Below are 24,628 nucleotides of genomic sequence, written 5' to 3'. Positions count from 1 at the left end.
TGGATCATTCCAGAAATGTTGATTAAAAAATGTCGACGATTCGTTTATACGCCCGGATAGAAAGTTACGGAACTACAGCGCAATTTACAATATACACATATATACATTGAACATAAGAAAGAAACATACATTTTGTGCAAATTGGGGTAAAAGTTTTGTAAATAGACTAGTCAACGTATACCAACAGTATGTAATCATCCAATTCGATAGACTATTGTATACCAAAAGAAGAAGAAGAAGAGGACCAATTTGATTTTAATACAGGTCGATCTATAACTTGCTTTGGTTCGTCGAAGTTATGAACATAGTAAAATCACAGATTTGTATATCAATTAGATTGTTCTCGAATAAAGAAAGAAATTCGTCATCACCACAACTGTTCCGACATATGCAACTGGACGTACACTAATAATCCCCGAGGGATGTGAATATTTTCTAGGAAAGCTATTGAGTATTAAAGTTTCAAATCATTTTCGGGATTTATTTTCTTTCTTGATATTCAATGACAGCAAATTTAAAGAATAAACTGCTTGTCAGATATTTGTCCGCTTTAGGGGTATTCTTGCCAGTTGAACAGACTTATAATTACATTCAAAAATAGGGAAAGATGACATTAAATTCGTTGTCTTTTGTTTTTAAACATCTTTGGTCAAATAGTTATTAAGTATTATACGTTGTGAGACGAAGACTACTTTAATAAGGACGTCCCCGATTATGATTAAATTTGGTTGACGTTTTTCACACTTGATAAAGAATATCTATTCGTAATTTTTCGATTCCATTCCAAGAAGACCTTAAATTTGCTGTCAATGTTTTAAGACTTCTCAAGTACAAAAGTATTTTTTCTTTATTCGTTCATATTATATTCCGCTTCGGTAGAGTTATATCTTCAGTGAGTTCCAGTTATTAATTTGTACGTGGCTTTTAAAAAGTCTAAATCTAAGTGTTCTCATTCATTTATTTGCCTAATAAAGACAAATAAAAATACTTTGGTAAAGCTATTTATAATTTCTAAGTTCTCCTTTTTATTAAACATCAATCAAGGACAAAAGGTGTAAATCATTTCAATCGGACATATGAATTAAGTTTCCCGTCTTTAACCAAAAATTTTGTATTTCTTAGTAAATCAACTTATTTGAATTCAAATAGATAATAGCACCAAACATAATTAAATAGTTCCACGGCGATCAATTTTTATTTGTCACCAACTTGAATATATATTTTAAATATGTGTATTGGATGCTCCCCTTGTCTTATAATTCACTGATCCGAATAGACAGTCACACCTGGCAAGGTGTGCCCGAGAGGCGTGGTTAAATACCGAAGTGCAAATAACAATTTACCTTTAAACAAGCCATCTACGAGTATTGCTACAGAACCGTGAATACACACATCGTATCAACCAAGTCATAGCAGAGATAGTAAAAGGTCAATAAGAGTAAACCAACATATTGTCTTTACAGATTATTGTACTTTACTGTGTTCACCTTATCAGTCCGAAAATACATTAATTAAAAATCAATTTATAACTTTTTGTGTTGTCTACAAAAATAATTCGAATATATACGTTTAACATAGAAAATTTATCTCATGAATATGTACAATTGAACGTATGTGCGTTTTATCTTCTTATTATCGGATGGTTATTAGATAAAGCATAAGTCATCGGCGCGCTTACGATTACGTTAAAATATGATTAAAAACCAAGACTTTTAATGATTGTTTTTTAAATCCCGGCATGCAAAAACCAGGAGAAAACGTCACGACCTACAGGAAGTAGTTAATATTTTTTCATTAGATATTGAATTTCTCCTTTATTACTGCACATATAGCGATAAAACTTTGTGAATATATATATTATGTCATAATGAACATATTTAAACCATAAGTAAAAAATCGTGAATTTTCCCTTTAAGCTTCTCAATGATCAAAACTAGTGTTTGTCAAACTGCTATGTAACCAGTGTAATTTTTCTGATAAAATGGTTGGTTCCAATTTTTTGAAACTTTTATATTTTTGTCAAAGGGTCAAAGTAAATGCTTTCTAGGTTATCTCAGACAATATCTGACAAACATTAAGTAATTTGTGTTTGAAATATTGTAGGCTATAGAAAACCTTAGTGGTAGTATAAATTTGCGTCACCTAGATCTATCTGACAACAGTGTTTCTACATTAACAGATATATCCAACCTACAGAACCTCAGGGTATGTAACAGAGCAAAATAAAGCGTTTGATCTTTTGATATAGCAAACCAAAGCTGATATAACAAAGTCATGTTATTTTATTGATCCCTAGAATTTATTTCAATACTTTATACTTTTATAGATACTTTTCAATTGTCAGACACAATTTCAATTCTTTATTACATTGAGCAAATGATGCTCATCAGTACAAATATAATATATATGCAAATACAATATATCATAAATAAATATATAAAACATACATAACTGATAAATGAATACATCCAAGAAGAATGATAATCTATATTAAGTATTGGTAACTTATAACATATCTGTACGTTTAAATGCATGGAAAAGAAATTTACAAAGGTTACATATGTCTTTTACATTTTCTGTGCTCAACAACTGTGTAAGCTTAAATGACAATGGACGCTTATAATAATATGGCTTAATATACTGTCTCCTAATTGCGTTATAACAATCACACAATTTGAGCCAGAATTATTTCCCATTTGTCACCATATTTGAGTTCAGCATGCATATAGCTTTGACTGTATGTCTATAGATAAAGTTGTTTCCTGAACAGTTTTAATTGCTTTAAGCCTTGCACATCCAACATGGCAGTCAAAGGAATTATTTTAAATTTGAATTATGATATGTAGAATCCTATCCATTGATTGAAGCCTTATTTCTAAAATATATGATTTTCTTGAACTCTAACAATTCTGGTAATTTACATGTTCAACATCAGTGAAAATCAAACACCAAAGCAGTTCCAAAAATTCTGTAAAATCATGATTGTTTGCCCCACCTACGATAGTAGAGGGGCATTATGTTTTCTAGTGTGTGTATCTGTTTGTCCATCCGTTTGTACTTCTGTTCTTCTGTTCGTTCTTTCGTCTGTCCTGCTTCAGGTTCAAGTTTTTGGTTGAGGTAGTTTTTGATGAAGTTGAAGTCCAATCTACCTGAAACTTAGTATACATGTTCCTTATGATATGATCTTTCTAATTTTAATGCCAATTTAGAGTTCTGACCCCAATTTCACGGTCCAGTGAACATAGAAAATGATAGTGCGAGTGGGGCATCCGTGTACTAGGGACACATTCTTGTTTTAATGTATTGATTTCTACTATTAATTTCTCTATTTTGATAGTTAGCGTTGTCCGATCACAGACCTCACCAATAGATCAAAAGATTTCATGATTTAGCAACTATAGTCGCCGTCAGCTAAAATTCGTAGCGGTTATTGGTAAAAATAATCTAAACTATCAACCGCGTTCCCTCGAGATATAGTTTTTCTCATTCCATTCATAAATCGCAAAAAGAAAAACCACTACTGACTTACCTTTTAAGTGATCGCACTGTAATAATCCTGACCTTCACATTTTCCAGAATGTTTTCCATTGTAAATCCGCCATCTTCGTTTCTATGAGGATCATTTGTTTACATGTGAAATTCGTCATTTACGCAGTTTCCTGAAATGTTCTTTTCATTGATGTGATACGGTTTCCCGCGCTTTATGCAAATGTTATGAAATTGAACTCCAGGGGAACACTTCCGGAAAAAACAATGGCGGATTCCACCATTGAAAATAGTCTTGGAAAATGTGAAGGTCAGGATTATCACAGTGCAATCACTTAAAAGGTAGGTCAGTAGTGGTTTTTCTTTTTGCGATTTATGAATGGAATGTGAAAAACTATATCTCGAGTGAACGTGGTTGATAGTTTAGATTATTTTAATTGATAACCGCTACTAATTTCAGCTGACGGCGACTATAATCTATGCTGCATCTAAGTGTCATTCTATTCAATGCAATAAAACTTCAAAAGTTTGGGGGTATACTGTAAAACCTCTGTCCATCCGTCCGTCCCATGAATATTTTTTGTCACATCTCTCTCAGGAACTATATTACAAGGATTTCAGTAATATAGTTTCAGAGTTTATATAGGTCAGCTATACCTTGTGATGCATTTTCAGATTCCTCACACAACAACTCCCATTTAAGCTCACCTGGCCCAAAGGGCCAAGTGAGCTTTTCTCATCACTTGGCGTCCGTCGTCGTCCGGCGTTAGCTTTTACAAAAATTAAATCAAACCAAACTTGGCCACAATCATCATTGAGGTATCTTGTTTAAAAAATGTGTGGCGTAACCCGGCCAACCAACCAAGATGGCTGCCATGGCTAAAAATAGAACATAGGGGTAAAATCTAGATTTTGGCTTATAACTCAGATACCTAAGCAATTAGAGCAAATCTGACATGGGTAAAATTGTTAATCAGGTAAAGATCTATCTGCTCTGAAATTTTCAGATGAAACAGACAACCGGTTGCTGGGTTGCTGCCCCTGAATTGGTAATTTTAAGGAAATTTTGCTGTTTTTGGTTATTATCTTGAATATTTTTATAAATAGAGATAAACTGTATACAGCAATAATGTTCAGCAAAGAAAGATTTACAAATAAGTCAACATAATAGAAATGGTCAGTTAACCCCTTTAGGAGTTATTGCCCTTTATAGTCAATTTTTAACCATTTTTTCGTAAATCTTAGTAATCCTTTACAAAAATCTTCTTCTCTGAAACTACTAGGCCAAATTAAACCAAACTTGGCCACAATCATCTTTGGGGTATCTTGTTTGAAAAATGTGTCCGATGACTCGGCCATCCAACCAAGATGGCTGTCACGGCTAAAAATAGAACATAGGGGTGAAATGCAGTTTTTGGCTTATAACTCAAAAACCAAAGCATTGAGAGCAAATCTGACAAAGGGTAAAAATTGTTTATCAGGTCAAGATCTATCTGCCCTGAAATGTTCAGATGGATCGGACAACCCGTTGTTGGGTTGCTGCCCCTGAATTGTTAGTTTTAAGGAAATTTTGCTGTTTTTGGTTATCATTTTGAATATTATTATAGATAGAGATAAATTGTAAACAGCAATAATGTTCAGCAAAGTAAGACCTTAAAATAAGTCAACACGACCCAATTGGTCAATTGACCCCCTAAGGAGTTATTGTCCTTTATAGTCAATTTTTAACAATTTTCATTAAAATTTGTAAATTTTTACTAACATTTTCCACTGAAACTACTGGGCCAAGTTCATTATAGATAGAGATAATTGTAAGCAGCAAGAATGTTCAGTAAAGTAAGATGTATAAACACATCACCATCACCAAAACACAATTTTGTCATGAATCCATCTGCGTCCTTTGTTTAATATTCACAAAGACCAAGGTGAGCGACACAGGCTCTTTAGAGCCTCTAGTTACCTTATATTATAAGTGGGCATTGGTTTCATTATTGAACAGTAGCTCACAGATTCACTTGTTTTATTAGTTCTCTAGCTATGAAGTTGAAGGGAGACTTTGGGTTTACACTTTGTCGGTCTGTCTCCACAGATTCACTTGTTTTATTAGTCCTCTACCGACAAAGTTGAAGGGAGACTTTGGGTTTACACTTTGTCTGTCTGTCTGCACAGACTCATTTGTTTTATTAATCCTCTACCGACGAAGTGGAAAGGAGACTTTGGGTTTACACTTTGTCTGTCTGTCTCCACAGATTCACTTGTTTTATTTATCCTCTTCCGACGAAGTTGAAGGGAGACTTTGGGTTAACACTTTGTCTGTTGTCTGCACAGATTCACTTGTTTTATTAATCCTCTACCGACGAAATGGAATGGAGACTTTGGGTTTACACTTTGTCTGTCTGACTGCACAGATTCACTTGTTTTATTAATCCTCTACCGACAAAGTGAAAAGGAGACTTTGGGTTTACACTTTGTCCGTCTGTCTGCACAGATTCACTTGTTGTCTCCATCCAGAACTTGATATGTCTCTGTTGAAACATTCGAAAGTTTAATTTAATTGTTACCTACTGTTACTTTATTGTAATGATCTTTGTTATAGACTTTCCTGTTACATGGTAATATTATAACATCCCTGAGAACTATACCACCATGCTTACCACACAGTCTCTGTATATTCTCACTGGCAGAGAATGAGATATTAGACATGAATGAGGTTAGTGAGATTATTGGAATAACAGCTCCGGGCTAAAAATAAAAAGTAGTGTGTAAATTATGGTAAAAATCTACAGAATACATTTGTTATGCAATATGGGTTTTGCAAATGTCAAAAGCTGTAAGTAAGTAAGTAAGTAAGTAAGTAAGTAAATTTTTTATTATAGTGACATGTGTAATCACATTTCAGTAAAGTACAAAATATTATATACACAATAAAATACACCTGACCCATTGGGTCTATAAGTCACTTTCAAATCATAAAACGTAATTCTTTTATCACGGATTTCAAACAAAATAAAGAAAAGTAAAATTAAGCTAAATTCAAAATAATTAATTAATAGTTAAAATTCAAACTTACATAAAAGAGAAAGAAAAAATAATAAGTTATCAAAAGATCGAAAGCTGTATGGTGACTATGTAGTTATTAACTAAGGTCACAGTACCCAAATTGCACTGAGTACCCAAATTGCACCTATTTAGCAAAAATAGCTGCAGAATCTTACAAGATTTCCTACAGACTAAACAATTTGTATTTATCTGATTTGATACTATGCATGTCTTTCAACAAAGATAAAAATATTTAGATATATACAAAACGTTCACAATATTTATCAACAAATAAAGTGTTTTCTGAAAAAGCAAATCGTAAGGAAACGTTGCCATGCAATGTCATCAAAACACCATCTTTTTGAAATATCCAATTGCTCAAACTATTTGACGAATTTAAACAAAAGCTCTGTTAATTGACTTTTGATGATGCAAATTTTAGCATGGATGCAATTTGGGTACTCCTCATTATAGAATCATTGATGGTTTGGAGGTCAGTTCAGACCAATTTTTCTATGATTCCATATGGATTCAAAATTAAATTGATAAAACCATGTAGTAAATAATGGTACATCTTCAAAATAAACACATTATTAAAACTTTTGTCTGAAGCATAAATAAAGGTAGGTCAAAAAACTGTCAAAAAGGTTGCAATTTGGGTACCATCACATAATGTTTTTTGTCTCTGGTAGAGAGTTGTCTGAGTGGCAATCATACCATGTCTTAATTCTTATTTTTAAAAGAATTGCACTATGAAATAAATGTGTTCTCCACCATATGTGTATAGTTTCAAGTCCCTTTCCTATTCTGTTAACTTAAACCTAATTTGTAATTGTGTGTAATAATATGTTTGTTTTTATTCCACATGGCTCAACTGTTTTGTTAACCTAACTTGGAACACTATTTTAATCACATCTATATGTTTTTAATTCTAGGTAGCATACCTGTCTTGTTTACCTAACTTGGAACAATTATCTCTAATGAATAACCCATGTGTTCTGATGACAGCATCTACACCATATCCTTTTTAATACCAATTAAAAGTATTTATCACAAAAATTTATAATCCTTAGCTCAATTAGTTCAAAATTGGTAAAAACAATATTTTCCTAGGTATTGATTCTAGAGTACGTGTCAATGGGATTTCATCCGCCCTTAAAAAAAAAACAGTTAGGCATATTAAGGTCAACATGTGGTCTTCAAAAATAGACATATGTCTCTACAAGATGTCTTATTCAATCTGAATCTAACAAATTTGTGGACAAATGAAACCAAGTCTTTCTCTATTAATGATTTGCCTTCATAATATAACATTTATCTGAACTTTTAATATTTTCAATGGGGAAAAAAAATAAATTCTTCTGGGAATGAGGCATCCTCCACTCATAAAAACTGACTGCCACAAAATAGCCCTAAAGTGATGTTGAAACACTAACAATCAATCAACTGAAAAAGAAAATGAATTACTCAACATATTATATAAAGAAGATATGAAGATGTCAAACATGTTGATTTATTTAATCTGTTGTATTTATGGTGCATGATTGATCCATCATACAGTGAAAAACATGAACTTTTATTTTTTTGTTGATCTATAAATTATCAATGTTAAAAAAAAACACTCCATAATTAAAGTTCAGTTACCAATGTAGACAGTTATTTCCCCTTAATTCTTGTTACTGGATTTGACAGCAGACCATATATTGTTAACTGGTGCATGAAGCTTCAAGTTCTTGATGGCTACAAAGTCACAGAAAAAGAAAGGTAAAGTAATTACACAACTAGGTTCAATTAAACACTTTAGTTGGCATTAGTTGTGTTAGTTGAATGTGCATTTTATAGTCGTGTTCAATTTTCAATGTTGACTTTTGTAGGAGTTATGAGTCTTTGGTATATGGTTGCCAATGAGACAACTCTTCTCAAGAGACCAAATCAAACAAAAATTAACAACAATATGTCACTGTACAGCCTTCAACAATGAGCAAAGCCATTACAGCATAGTCCCCTGTAAAAGGCCTCGAAATGAAAAATGTTATACAATTCAAACAAGTAAACTAAAAGCCTTATTTATGTACAAAATAAAGAATGAAAACAAATCTGTAATACAGCAAAAAAAATCATATACACTGAATTACCGACTCCTGACTTTGGACAGGCCTAAACATACAGAATGTGGCAGGGTCAAACATGTTAAACGGTTCCCAAATCCTCCACTAACCTGGGAGAGTTGTATACAATATGAAAACAAACTATAAAAAACAGATGAAAAAAGGCTTTACTCAGATGGATACAATTAGAAATACTTCTTTCAAAAACACAGAGTGATGTGGCCATGTACGTCAACACAACAAAAAGACACTCAATGTATCAGTACAGATTTTACTCATTTTAGAGAACTCATAGTTAATCACAGCTATTAACTTTTAAAAATATCATGCAACTAAGACTTAATTATCAATCTAAATATGATTTTGTTTTTCATTTCAATAAATATGAACTTGATTTTAAATAGATTAAAAGCCGAGTGGTTATATAGCCAAGGTAGAGGAAGACACTTCAAGCCAGGTCAGCATGCAGAACTATGTCAGTATCTGTCAAATACTTGTCCTCTGACGGCCAGTGCGGAGGTTTGTACTCTTGTAAATTATTAACAAAAGGAGTAGGTTCAGTAAGACCCCTTTTTGGCCCCAAAATAGAGCAGTTTTACAAAATTGTGAAAATGAAATCTTTTAGCTATTTATTGGAAAGTAGAATGCCTCTGCTTCACAAATGTGGGCTGTTTTTTGACAATACAATGCACATATATCAGGTACCAACATCATAAAGTCATGCTAAATTACTGAAATCTTCACAATTTAAGCATTTTAGTTAAATTTTAGACGGTGGCTGCATTCGTGTTCATTCATAATATTGAAATGTAAGTTGTATTTAATGATAATACATAAAATATAGATAGGTTGAGATTGAACATGGATTTTTGACGAAAACCATCTGAAAAGTGACGATTTTTTGCATATTTGATAGATTTTTCATATTTAAGCTTGAGTTGAAGCGTTTTTAATGACTTAATCACTTAAAATCTTTCACATAAACTAATTGAATCAATTGAAATAGACCTGAGTGTTTAAAAAGTGTTCAAAATATTTCGTAAGATGAACCTGAAATTTTGTACAAATCTTAGAAACTGGTAATGTGCAAGTCCTTTTTTAGCATATCTATCCTGTTTTGAGCTGATTTCAAAGTGGAATTATATAACTTCATGTAAGAATACATCTTTGAGAATATAACTTCCTCCAAAAAACAATGGATACAGTGACTGATATTTTATGCTTCCTTGACTGATAATCTGTCTCCCATTTCAGTCTTTTTCTCATAAAGTGATGTAGAAATTATCCATTTTCTTGCTACATATTAAAATAGGTAAATTCCTTACACATTCTATTGTAAAAATACCTGTATCTGAATTATCTTCCCTTGTATTTAAGTTGCCTCCCTTATATGGCAAACGTGGGAAAAAAATAATCAAACAAACTTCTTCTGTTTTTTTGTAAAATACAACCTCAAATATGATAAATCATGTCATTTTCTATATTGAAATGAAAGTTCTTACACATAAATTTCCTACTACTCTCAAAATTTGCTTGTTTTTTGGTATTTCCAAGTCCAAGATGGAGGAAGACACCCTATCTACCTTAAACTGCATTCATAAAACTTGATGCAAGGATGAATCAGTGGGACTCTGTGCTAAAAAGTAGATCATTTTGATTTTCTCATGGGTTGTTAGACAGCTAAGATTTACCTAGTCGAGTGACTTGTAAATTAGTAGTGGATATAACACATCTTTTTGTACCCTACCTAGGGGCATTAAATATTTAGGTCTGTGCATCCGTCCATGGATTCTTCCGTCCGTCCTTCCATCTGTCCTGCTTGAAGTTAAAAGTTTTTGGTCAAGGTAGTTTTTGATTAAGTTTAAGTCTTATCAACTAGAAACTTAGTACACATGTTCCCTATGATATGATCTTTTTCAATTTATGAGTTTTTTTAGTCCAATTACATGGTCCACTTATTGGGACATCAGTATACTATTGACATATTCTTTTTTATATTGTGTCTCGTGTTTATCTGGTTTACAACTGACTGACATTAGCAGTAAAATCACTAGTATGTCTAATCAGTTATCTCTTGTTCTTCTCGGGCCATAATAAATAATAGGTTTGTTTGCCCAAACGCTATCTACCTAGAAAAACGCTGCCTACTCAAATTCTTTTATTGTCCTGATTTGAAGAAGTTTTTTTTTAATCAAATAGGCATAAAGACTTATAAACATCTGATACTTGGAATTCAATTTCTTTAAAAAAATTTAAAAAAAGAAGCCTTCCTACCTACCCACTGTCTCAACCTTTGGGTAGGGTTTGGGCAAACCAAAATATTTTTAAGTGTGGCCTCATGTATTTGCTTGAAAAAAAAAAATGGAAAAAAAAGAAGTGGTTATACTAGACAATGCTCATCAAATTAATTGTTCATATTCACACTCTTTTTATACCTGCCAAAATTCAGTTTTAGAAAATGTATGCTATTTATAATAAAATAGGTTGCTATACATTTATAAAGAATATAGGACATCTGCTGTTGTTCCACACTTTAACAGATGCTCTGTCAATTAAAGAACCCATATCAAAGTACAAAGTTATTAATAAGATTCCCAGTTGGTAACCTTTTTTTCACTGCAAAACAAGAGATTAAAAATGAATTGCAAAAAATGCTCATCCGTATCAATATTTAATTGTTTGAATACCTGGAAGAACTATGTCTTTTATCTTAATTTGTCTGCTGTTGTAGAGGCATTGCACTGTTGACACATAGTAATGCAATATAGTTAATTGCCTTTATCAAACGGGTCATTGCTTTCTAATTATTGTTCTTTATTGTGCAAATGATTATTATCCAAATTGTTAGAGCAATTTTAAATCATTTTGTTCTGATTGATATGTCCTGTTAGATATATGATATTGCTGCTTTTATCCAGAAGCCTCTAACAACAAAAATTGACCAAAAAACTTTTTCATGTTGCAGTTTGAATTTATTTAACATTTCAACTGATTCAAAGTGTCAGCCCATTGCTAGAGGAAAGTTGTTAGTTGTTTATCTAAAGAGAAGCATAGTATAAGGAAAATATTTAATCATCCAATTCAGTTCAATACTTTCTATTTAAGGAAGAGTAAGATAAATAACACACATAAATATCACTCTGACAGACAAGTATAAAAACTTTGTATATTTTAATGTCATTACTTGCTAAATTACTGAAGGAATGATAGATAATATTACAACAAGATGAATATCTAATGCTGTTAAGTATTAACCTGGCTTATCTCCCTTATCCTAGCATATTGTTATACTACATGAAAAATGTTGAGCTTGTGACAATTGTGCTGTAGCAATCCTACATTTAAGTTTTCTCTGTGGTTGTGGGTTTTTCAGACATCAATTATTTTGTCAAATCTTCAAGAAATTTTGTTTTTTGAAGCTTTATTTTCAAGATTTATTTTTCTTCATTTTTCTACATTTTCTGATATAAAGGGACTTTTTGTTTTGAAGTTCCTATGTGGATACAATCTAGTGTTAAATAAAATGCAAATTACTTTGTCAAAACCTTCACAGAATATATGAATATTTGTAACTGACAATCTCTGATTCAGAAGTCAAATTACTTTGTCAAAACCTTCACAGAATATATGAATTTTTGTAACTGACAATCTCTGATTCAGAAGTCAAATTACTTTGTCAAAACCTTTATAGAATATATGAATATTTGTAACTGACAATCTCTGATTCAGAAGTCAAATTACTTTGTCAAAACCTTTATAGAATATATGAATATTTGTAACTGACAATCTCTGATTCAGAAGTCAAATTACTTTGTCAAAACCTTTAAAGAATATATGAATATTTGTAACTGACAATCTCTGATTCAGAAGTCAAATTACTTTGTCAAAACCTTTATAGAATATATGAATATTTGTAACTGACAATCTCTGATTCAGAAGTCAAATTACTTTGTCAAAACCTTTATAGAATATATGAATATTTGTAACTGACAATCTCTGATTCAGAAGTCAAATTACTTTGTCAAAACCTTCACAGAATAAATGAATAATTGTTACTGACAATGTCTGATTCAGAAGTCAAATTACTTTGTCAAAACCTTTATAGAATATATGAATATTTGTAACTGACAATCTCTGATTCAGAAGTCAAATTACTTTGTCAAAACCTTCACAGAATATATGAATATTTGTAACTGACAATCTCTGATTCAGAAGTCAAATTACTTTGTCAAAACCTTTAAAGAATATATGAATATTTGTAACTGACAATCTCTGATTCAGAAGTCAAATTACTTTGTCAAAACCTTTAAAGAATATATGAATATTTGTAACTGACAATCTCTGATTCAGAAGTCAAATTACTTTGTCAAAACCTTTATAGAATATATGAATATTTGTAACTGACAATCTCTGATTCAGAAGTCAAATTACTTTGTCAAAACCTTTAAAGAATATATGAATATTTGTAACTGACAATCTCTGATTCAGAAGTCAAATTACTTTGTCAAAACCTTTATAGAATATATGAATATTTGTAACTGACAATCTCTGATTCAGAAGTCAAATTACTTTGTCAAAACCTTTATAGAATATATGAATATTTGTAACTGACAATCTCTGATTCAGAAGTCAAATTACTTTGTCAAAACCTTCACAGAATAAATGAATAATTGTTTCTGACAATGTCTGATTCAGAAGTCAAATTACTTTGTCAAAACCTTTATAGAATATATGAATATTTGTAACTGACAATCTCTGATTCAGAAGTCAAATTACTTTGTCAAAACCTTCACAGAATATATAAATATTTGTTAATGACAATGTCTGATTATATTTATCAAAGGTACCATGATTATACTTTAGTACGCCAGACGTGCGTTTCGTCTTCATAATTCTGATTCAGAAGTCAAATGAAGAGATTTTTTTCAGTATTTTTCTAATTATTAGACTATTAGACTGAGTTCATGGAAATAAACATTTTATACAAACTGTGATTAAATTTTTTATGACATGAGGAAATTGTAGATCTTCTTGAATTGTAATGAAACTTAGACAGAAGCTTATCATCAAGATCATAAAAATAGCATCAGAAGAGAAAAGTTTGATTTACCAAAAAAAATGATATTTTCCTGATAAGTGGCCTGGACTCACTTTTTAATTTTAGAATCAACTTTACTCTTTTACACTGGCAGCTGCAATCACAAGTGGGACACAGTTTTGAACCCTTTACAAATTTGTATATAGTTATTCTTTTACCTATATAACATAGTTTGTTCTATTTGTATTGATGTCGCTCTACAGTAATTACTTATTGACATTTTCATTTGAAATGTCAGATGTAATTGAAGAGGTTGATAATTTTTTATCTTATTTGAAAAAAATCAATTTGTATGATTAGATTTTTATGTTATATTGAAAATTATTCTAATTATTCTAAATATGCCATTGATAACTATTAAAGCTATTATGTTGACATTTGTTATGCCACCGATTGACTTACTTTAATATTTATCAATAAACATAAATGATACAGATTTGCAATAAAACTGGAAAAAACTATTAGAAATGTACTTTGGGATTTTCTAGATAAAACAGATGATGCCAAGAAGATCATTTCTCTCCAAGAGTCGGTCATTTTCACAGATATCTCGTTCCCGCTCTTTATCAAGCGCAGCAGAAGTAAGACCTTGGTGGTTTAGCAATTTCTAATGACCTAATTTTTCTTAACTAGATTTTAGATGATGACTTGGTACTAACCAAAAGAATATTTTTAATATGTAATATTTAGCTATTTAGTGCATGTAAGTGCAATAGTACTTTTTAAAATAAGGTAATTTGATATGCATATGACTTTTATGGTCTGTTGCATTATATTAATTAATAAATGTTATCTTTGCTCAGCCTAAAATTAATTGAAAAAGATTATTTTCATTGGTTTATTCCTTTTTTGTCAACCCTGTGATTGCCATATTAGGTCTTGTGTTTTTAATCATATATCCATGTAAAGTGTTATTTGACCTTGACCTCAGTTTAGAAGGGGTTTTCAGAAGGAAATTTCATTTACTCATTTGATAGTAGAAAAGAGTCAGTTTTGAGTTTTTATTTTGAATCACTTAAGTTATGGTAGTTTCATAGACATTTTATACCCCTACTTTCAATGTTTTATTTGTCAGTTATAAAAAAAAATTGTCACAGTTTTCTAAGGAATTACACATCCGAGCTTTCTGTATGAAATCAAGCTTTGTGTTGGCATGCTATTCTGTGTGATGTTTTTTAACATCCAAAGCTCAATAACTTCCTGTTTAGTATGTATAGTAAGTTATCATTTGTTAGCAGTAGCTGACAGTTCAAAATGTTTTTTATGGAGAGTATAATTTAACTGAACTTTCTGCTTGTTTATTGCTGTTATATTTCATAAAATGTTCAGAAAGGAAGTTTGGATATAATTTTGATAATTTCTTATACAGAAATGATATGATTTCTCTATATTTGTAAATGTGTATTCTCACAAAACTGAGGAGTTAAAAGAATGTATATTGTGGCGCTTTTAAACCCCAAACATAATTAAGATATGGATGTTAAAAAGTGATGTCAATTTGCTTTCATAAACTGATTAACCTTTAATTCTTGCTATTTAATAGTTGATTTTGCTGTCTTATTGGATATTATAAAAAAAAAAAATAGAATATTTATAACCTTTGCTGTGTGAAAAAATATCCTTTGTGAGTACATGATAAAAAACACGACTTTTCGCTAAACCATAAAACTTATTTGTCTCCCACATAGAAAACTTTCACAGGTTAACCATTATATAATAGAGAGCTTAACAGCCCTTTGTTACTTTATATAAGGATATTTAAACATCTTTTCTTCCTTAAAAAAGAACAATAAATCAAGAGTCAGTCATATCAAGGTAAATAAAAGTCATGATTTAAATTAGGTAACTCAATTTCTACTAATTCTTCTTTGTACATAATGTTCATAGACTTAGTTACTAAAGGTGCACTCAATTAAAACTCTGCAACCTATATTAAAATGTAAATAAGAACTAGAAACCCCAGACAGTCTCCTTGAGTTTGTCATCTCAGGCTGTTCACAGGGGATTTATTCAGGTGTTAAATTAAAATTAAAATTAAATTGTATCAATCTTTTTAAGCCTATGTGAATCAAATACAGAATATATCTAATTTAATTGAGTACAGATAGAGCATTTTTGTATAGGTATACTATGGTCGTTGTTCATATGAGTTCAAAAGAGATTTTAAGCACCAATAGTCTTTTGATTGATTGATTGATTGATTGATTGGTGTTTAATTGCCACTTTCCAGTATTGATATTTCATGTCAGTTTTTATTGGTGGATGAAAACTGAAAATCTTATTCAATTTAGTTTAGAGTCTATTGGACTTGCTCTTACTAGATTTGAACACACGACCTTAGTGAATACAGGCTAGTGATATAGTAGATCGATTTCTAAGACCACTCGGCCATAGTCTTTTTGCTAATTCTGTATAATTCTTGTAAAGAAATTCTGTAATTCTCTCTCTAATTAGAGATCCATAGTTAGATTAATTTTTCCTGAAGTTACATTTTCATTGACAATGAGAGCTAGTGGAAAGATCAAATTTATCTGTGCCTAATATGTGTTAATCTTTAAGCTTTTGAAATCCCTTAATTACATCCAATCTTTTGTTAGACTTAATACTTTTGATAATAATAATTATTGTCTTTTAAAATTTGTTAAAATGCCTATATATCACTATAAACTTATCATGCTTTGCATGGTCAGCATATTTTTTTCCATTAAGAACCAGTCCACTATTGACAATGGGAAACAACTTAGGTTAAACGTATCTAATTACAGAATTAAATTTGTAAATAACAAATAGATTATAGCCATGTTGATCATGAATAACCCTTTTCTTCATAAAACAAGCTTAATTAATTGTATCTTCATGGTAGGTTCAGTTACAAGTGTTCCAATGTTGTCAGTAATTCGTTCCTGTTCTTATGACAGTTGCTCTTATTATATTAGGTTCAGTAACAAGTGTTCCAATGCTGTCAGTAATTCTTTCATGTTTTTATGACAGTTTATCTTGTTATATTAGGTTCAGTAACAAGTATTCCAATGTTGTCAGTAATTCTTTCATGTTCTTATGGCAGTTAATCTTATTATATTAGGTTCAGTAACAAGTGTTCCAATGTTGTCAGTAATTAATTCCTGTTCTTATGGCAGTTTATCTTATTATATTAGGTTCAGTAACAAGTGTTCCAATGTTGTCAGTTATTCGTTCCTGTTCTTATGACAGTTTATCTTGTTATATTAGGTTCAGTTACAATTGTTCCAATGTTGTCAGTAATTAATTCATGTTCTTATGACAGTTAATCTTGTTATGGTAGGTTCAGTAACAAGTGTTCCAATGTTGTCAGTAATTCGTTCCTATTCTTATGACAGTTTATCTTGTTATGTTGGGTTCAGTTACAAATGTTCCAATGTTGTCAGTAATTTGGTTCCTGTTCTTATGACAGTTTATCTTGTTATGGTAGGTTCAGGTACAAGTGTTCCAATGTTGTCAGTAATTCGTTCCTGTTCTTATGACAGTTTATCTTGTTATGTTGGGTTCAGTAACAAGTGTTCCAATGCTGTCAGTAATTAATTCCTGTTCTAATGACAGTTAATCTTGTTATGGTAGGTTCAGTAACAAGTGTTCCAATGTTGTCAGTAGGTTCTTTCCTCTTCTTATGGATAGCTAATTTCATGATCTCTTTACAAATTACTAAGTTAACTCTTGGATATGCTATGCTCATACTTGTAGCAAAATTTTAACCTCAGCAGTGTTTTATTTCAATATTTTATTTCCTAGCAAATGTTAGAGACAATGGATGGTTATAAGATTCCTTTATTAAGAAATGTTGAATTTCACAGCAAAGGTTAGACCTCATGGATAGTTTTGATGCTCCTTTCATCAAAGTTCAATTTTTCTTGGGAAAAAACTATTTTCATGGACTGTTTGAAAGCTCATTTGAGCAGTGACCAACACTGTAACAAAGGTCAAGAGAAAAAAAGCTATACAGTGAAGATCAGGATTTATGCTTTAAGTTATTACCATGTTCTTAGCAAAAATTTAAATGTGTGGATACATATTATGGCCTACTGTGAGTGTCATTTTTTGCCAAACTACCAATGCAGAAGGATTGACTTTTGACAGAGTACTTCATTTATGAACTAACCAATATCATATTTGAATTGTTGACGTGAGACAATATAAGAAAACATTTTTGTTTTCGTATAAATATTATTGTAAAGTGATTTAATAACCGACTTATTTTTCTGGAGACCCAGATTTCATTGTACAATTACATATTAATAACAACAATTAAGTCTGTGTTCTAATAGATCAATACTCCATCCTGGCATCTTGTGTTTCTGACGTCTTTATACCTGAAATATAAAAAGGTAAATATCTTCATGGAATTACCAGATTTTTACATGTGATCAGAAATCGATAGCTCAATGTCAAAGTTGCAGTGATTTCTTGTTGCACAAAATGCTAAATGCATGTATAAGTTATAAAAAGAACAAAGTTAGAAAGTGATTGCATCTATTAATTGAGATCAAATGATAACCATCGATGAAATCAACATTTACGTTACGGGTATTGATCGTCAGACCATTGATTGGTCATTAGACCCTTGATTACAGGTTGACTGCTTACCTGAGATACCTGGCTCAAGCTCCCCCACGTAGGTATAATTATCCAGGTACAATATAATCACCTGCTGAGCAGAATATCTTCTACAATTAGAAGGTATTAAAGGGAAAACACACAGTGTTTATTGCAGGGGAGTTATATCAGTTTAGATGTATTAACAGATTTTTGTTCGACATTAGAAGTTAGAAGTGCATGCTGCAATCTAGTTGCAATGCATATTAAGGTAAGATATCTTCTTTTTTTCAAGGGTTAAATTTTGAAGTTCATTACCTTTTTTTTCTCAATTTTGATATATTTTCCCTTTGAAAAAACAAACTTAATAGTATAAATTTTGATAGATGTGATACTATTTGATTTAAATTGATTTGAAATTATGTCAATTGACAAGATAGGATTTTTTAACAATTGTTTGGAAATTTAATTTGATGAACATTTTTACAACTTAAATGAAACCTTCAATGTGGTCATAGGTATTTTTATATTTTTGTATGCCTGTCGTAGGTGGTAGGGGTTTATTAGTGATACCCTTCACTGTTCATCTTTCCGCTATTTTGTCTTTCCATCTGCCCCTCCCACTTTCAAAGCTTGAGCATGGGCATTTAAGTTCTCGGACACATTCATATTATATTTTTACTTTTAAATAAAAATGTTTAATCCAAATAATATTTCAAAATTTTATTGCCCATTTAACTAGATTTTATAAAGATTGAATTTTTAGACAAGTTGGACAGATTTAGATAGTTATTTCTGAATGTCCATTTGTCAATTCTAACAGCAGAAAAAGTATAATAATACAGGTAAGAGGGAAAAAAGTGCCATGTGGTTAAACTGAATGACAAATTATGGAGATCAATTCACCTTACATCACATTATGATCAGGAAAAAAACGTAGATAGTAAATTGATACAAAAACAGAAATTGGAAGTCTTTGTTTGATTATGGATTATTTTGATGGGTTCTGACACCTGATATTTATCCAGTGTTTAGACTAATTGATATTTATATGGTGATAAAGAGGAGGACTTTGTATATCAGTTGAGATTTCATCAAAGGTAATTTAAACTTGGTCATAAATTCTATAGAAAATCTATGAATAAATTACTATAAAATTACTGACATTATGATTGACTTTGTAATAAAATATATTGAAAATGCTTTACAGAATTACTGAAACTTGCAATTGTTTGCTATACTACATGGTTTTGTCTTGTCTTGTTTGCCATGCAATAAACCGACCATGCAAGGGCTGTATAGCCAGCTGCCAGTCAAGGTTGTTAAAACTTCTGTATGTATATGCAGTGAAAATTTCTTTGTCAAGGTCATCAATTATTAGGTTTTCTTCATTCTATTTGTTCCATTTAAAAAGAAATGTTTACATTAAAATATTAATAAGCATCCTTTCTCATAAATACAGGTCTTGCTTGGAGCTCAATCTTTGCTGAAATTTTAGATAATCATTATTTACTGTTTAAATCTCAAGGTATTCTTTTATATTTTGCTCAAGGTCAATGATTCTGGTGAAAGATCTTTATTTGATCTCTCTGCTTCATTGTACAAAGGAAGCAATGTTTATGACATCTCAGTTATAAACATTCAAGGGTACATTTGCAATAAAAAATCTCAATCTGTCTTCTTAAATGGATTTGTCTATTTTTCAGTTCTGTTTTGGTAATTGAGCTCTTAATCTGATTCGGTTCTTAAATAATGCATCCTTGGATTTCAAATTTCAGCTTGAAGTGATGAAGATATATCAAGAAAAGCACTTCCGACAAATTTTTTTTATAAAAGTGATATTTTCATTTTTCAACTGATATTTGGGGATAGTTACGAGCTAATCAAGCATATTTACCCCAATTTATTAATACTTTTCTGAAAATGGGAGAAAAACAACATTTTCTTTGAAAAAATTACGTATTTACAAGAAAAAAAGAGTTGTATGTAGGATTATTTATTGATATGTTTTCTGACTAAGCTATATTTTTACATACACAAAAAAATATTTCTGTGTGGAAATGTCCTTCTCCATAAGTTACTGTTGAAACAAGAACTTGAAAACACATCAACTTGATATTAAATGTTGGAAAAGCATAATTATTTAATGTCTCAATAATAAGTTCATGTAAGTAGTTTTTAGTCCTCGTCCTTGAGAATGGCCGAGATGTTCACCCGTGAAATATTTTGTCATATTAAATGACATATCATTAGCAGATATTTAAATATCTATATAATATTTCAACAAAACATGACACGTTTCAAAATGTGTATTAAAAAATTGATAAAAATTAAATTAATGGATAGAAATTGAATAATAGGGTTTTTTAATCCATGTATAAGCCAATTTAATCTCCATGAAAGACAAATTTTGGTTGTAATTTTTTTCACAATGATAAATTCCTTTGTTGTCTTTCTTGTATTGAAGATATACAAGTCAAACTCCTGCATGGACCATATACTTGTGAAATAAATATTTGTTTACATCTGACTTGGATAATATTTCATGTATGAATTTTCTGATTCACCTGTACGTTTGTAGTTTGTTTACATCTGGTTGCTAGGGAAAGATGACATACTATAATGAACTACATAAAATTAGATTCCTGGGGGTAAAAATCATGTGACCAAAAAGGACAGGATTAAAGCTTATTCAATTATGCATAAAGGTGTATGCAATGTGACTTTTAAAAACTGGACCTTTCCTTAATAGTACTTAATAATTCAAAAGGATAAGTAACTCTAACTAAACCTGGTAAGATCAGCTGTTTTTAAGTCATTGATCTTTTTTAAACTAATTTTGCAAAATTATATTAAAATAAATAACAAATATTCTTTTCTTTGTTTGCAGAATATAAACAAAAGTTTTGACAATTGATCGGGAATGTGTATTGAGTCATATCTTTGTTTATGTTGAAGATCAAGTATATTTATAGCTTTCTTTGTACATATATTGATTTGCAAATAATTATATCTGATTTGGATTTTATAAAAACCAAGGTAAATTATTTTCTTAAGGTAAAACTGACAGTTCTGTGCAAGGTCTTATTGAAAATGCAGAATAAACCATTTATCAAATTTTGACTGAAATGTCTTTGTTGTCAGTCTGTATGTTGTTATATATCAACTTTAATCTTTACCAATTTCTTAAGACTTTTTAAAAGTCACAATACATACAAAATCAATATGGTTATAAAATGTACAAGGACTTCATTTTGGCACAATATTTGTTATAATGGTTGGAAAAAATATGATATGAATGTTTTTTGAGAGGTAAGAGATATAATAGAGAGATGTGGTGTCCGCCTCTTGAAACGCCTCAGACTGAGGAGCTTCAGGCTGGTGATGAAATCATTTGACAAATTTTGAAATGACAACCACAGAATTAAAATGTTGCACAATTCATTTGCAATCAGGATGTGTCTGTGAAGGCAATGTCTGACTGCATACATGTATTTATATTCTTATATGCTTGAGTTTTGAAAATTTACAGAATTATAATAATCCTATCATCTAGGACTGTCTAGAATTAGCTTAAGACTACATGGTCTTTTCTACAGATTACCCCTGATAAATCGAATGGCTTATAACTTCAGAGACTGCAACACTGCAAGTCATAAAAATCTGAGTGCAAATTTATATCAGATGTTTTCTTATTTACTGAATATGTCTGTACAAGTGAAATCACATGATACAATGGCATAGGCATTTGCTACAATGCAAGTCCCTACACCCTTATCTGGAAAGAGATGTGATATACATTTGTAGTGTAGAAATTCTAAAATATTTTAATTAAAAATTGAAAATTAAAATAATACCAAACGTTTGAAACGTAGTAACTGAAGTTATCAGCCATGTCACAATGTAAGAAGTAGACTTTTTCTAGCTTGCTCTTGTCAAGCTGAAAAGTGTCTTAGGAAGGGGACATGTCCAGTGATAGAATGATATACAAATTATCTTCAGGTGCGGATCCAGAGGGGGAGGTTCCTGGGGTTGGAACCCCCCCTTTTTTTGAACGATCAATCCATTTGAATGGGGACATGTAATTGGACCCTCCCCCTTTTGTCCTGGGTTAGGACCCCCTCCCCCTTTAAAAATGGCTGGATCTGCCCGTGATCTGATTTTCTTTGTAGAGACATTGTAAAATATCAGCTGCTTGACACAATGTGAAGGTTTTTAGCTGGTTCGATGCGCTCACTCACCAAAAAGGTTCACATTGTGGCTCACAGCTGATATTTTTGGATATCAATGAGTAGAAAACTTGACAATCTATACTTATTTCTCCATAAGAGATTTCCAGTAAAATAATATATCGAGCACTATTATATACTGCTCTGAGCCTCAATATAAATGCAATAACCCTATAATATAATGTCTAGTTATGCAATATTTTGGTCTGCTAGCTTTGCAAAACTATATCTTTTCTATTGAACAACATACCTTTTTCTCTTGAGAAAGTAATTAATGTATGTAATATCTTCACAAGTTATACATGATTTACTAAGATTATAGTAACCTCTACCGCATGAAATTTAATATATTGTATGAATAGTATTCATTCTATATAGAAGTCCTTCAACTTAAATACACTATCTAAAGACTGAATTATAAAGGTTATAATACTATGTAATTTAAAAGTCTCAAAGAACAATAAATGAGATTAATCCACTTTTTCTCAATTTAAATTTTGTAAAAAGAAGTAGAAAGTGCTTTGGAAATGCAAATATTTACGAAAAAATAATACATGTTTCAACTTATTACCAGTTGTCAGTCTATAAGAATCCTATAAAGTTCAAAAGGTCATTGTCTTGAAACAACTTTCAAAAGAAATTGGAATTTGAATAAGTGTTCATATTGATTAACTCAATATGAGCAATATTTATTGGGACAGACAAGTTTTGATCAAATCATTTCACTAGTGACCGATTTAATGAGTTTATAGTAGTTACTATTGAAGCTTAATACACAACTTTGTAAAAAATTGATGATTTCTCATGTTCTCATCAGTTACAGTAAACCAAAGATGTATTCTACTGATGTCATACAAGTTTGAAATACAGTACTAAAAAAAAATCATGTGTTTCCAATAGGCATCCTCCTCACAATGCCTTTGCAACCAGCTCTAGACTAAGAACCGTTCATCCTTAGAACTTCATTGTTAATCATACGGTTTGCTCATAGCATGTTCATTAAGGGCCTTTTTTGGTCCCAAATATTAAGTCCATTGTTTCAAAGTACATTAAGTTGATAAATAGACATGTAAGAAAGTGAAATAGAAATATTTCTTATATAATTAAGATTTTTACACCCCAAATTATGAGGGTAAAAATAGAGATTTTGGTTAAAGTTTACAAATTATCTGAATTTCAGACACATGTTGGTCTAGAAAACAGAGAGAAGAGTTCAACACTCTTAATAGTTTAAGACAGATATGTTATTTTGATATAACAAACATAATGACAAAAGAATTTTTTGCTGACATATGCCCAGTATTTTTGTGGTCCTAAAACTAATGGAATTTGACCAACTGTGTTTTGTACACTGCTGTTTGTTTTTTATTGCAATGGCAGATCACAGCCTTGTCAGCTAATCTTCAACTTCTGAGTTTGTATATCCTTTTGGTACCTTCTTCCTCTCTTTTATATACCTTTTGTGAGCTCTCTCATTTACATTCTGTTTTAAGGATGAAAATAAGATTTGATTATAATCTCTCTTTAACATGCAAACCATTTACATTTAAATTAAGCTACATGTAGTTCAAAAAATAATAACCTGAAATCTACATCGACATTGCTGGTAGCATGTAATTTGGAAAGACTAATTACAATTTGTTTACTCTTGAATCAATTCCTGAGTCAAAGTTTTTAATCAAGTGTCAAATTTTTGCTTATCTTGATTCAAAAGTACAAATAAATTAACTGTTGACAGTTGACTGTTCCAATGTACTTTTATTTTACTGCTAATTAATAAAAAAAAAAAAGGAACCTAACATGCTAACTGAGAAAATTGGCATGTGGTGAAAGTGCATCAGACAAAATCAACATGCAATGAAAGGAAATCACTAATGTAGAAGAGATTTTCTAGTGTAAAACAAAAAAAAGTTTTGTATTCACTGGATTCAAAGATACATTGAGAGTGCATTAGAAAGGATCTGGTTTATTTTGTTTTTATTGGTCAATTGGCTATTACTGTACCATTTTATACTATATTTGAATCATTCATTAGACTTATATACAATGAAGTGTAGTGGTATTTCCATTCATTGGAAATCTAACTGCAGAAATTTCCATAA

The 24,628-nt window shown here is 30.8% G+C and overlaps 1 protein-coding gene across 3 annotated transcripts in view; it reads left to right on the top strand.

Moving 5' to 3' along the window:
- The window catches only part of LOC134687438 (uncharacterized), a 71,928-nt gene that overhangs the window by 9,763 nt on the left and 37,537 nt on the right, over window positions 1-24,628 (top strand). Inside the window, exons 5-9 of one of the 3 annotated variants that reach the window (XM_063547738.1) lie at window positions 2,104-2,205; window positions 6,083-6,196; window positions 7,461-7,543; window positions 8,206-8,289; window positions 9,038-9,152. In XM_063547738.1, coding sequence (XP_063403808.1) covers window positions 2,104-2,205; window positions 6,083-6,196; window positions 7,461-7,543; window positions 8,206-8,289; window positions 9,038-9,152 — 498 coding nt within the window. Of the gene's footprint in view, window positions 1-2,103; window positions 2,206-6,082; window positions 6,197-7,460; window positions 7,544-8,205; window positions 8,290-9,037; window positions 9,153-18,411; window positions 18,569-24,628 lie in introns of those variants that run through there. The other 2 variants (XM_063547737.1, XM_063547735.1) reach the window with 2 other exon arrangements.

The sequence above is a fragment of the Mytilus trossulus genome, chromosome 10, assembly GCF_036588685.1.
Source record: "Mytilus trossulus isolate FHL-02 chromosome 10, PNRI_Mtr1.1.1.hap1, whole genome shotgun sequence".
In the NCBI taxonomy this organism is placed as follows: Eukaryota; Metazoa; Mollusca; class Bivalvia; order Mytilida; family Mytilidae; genus Mytilus; species Mytilus trossulus.
The sequence above is the reverse complement of the archived record's forward strand: the minus strand, read 5'-3'. Positions and strand labels throughout refer to the sequence as shown.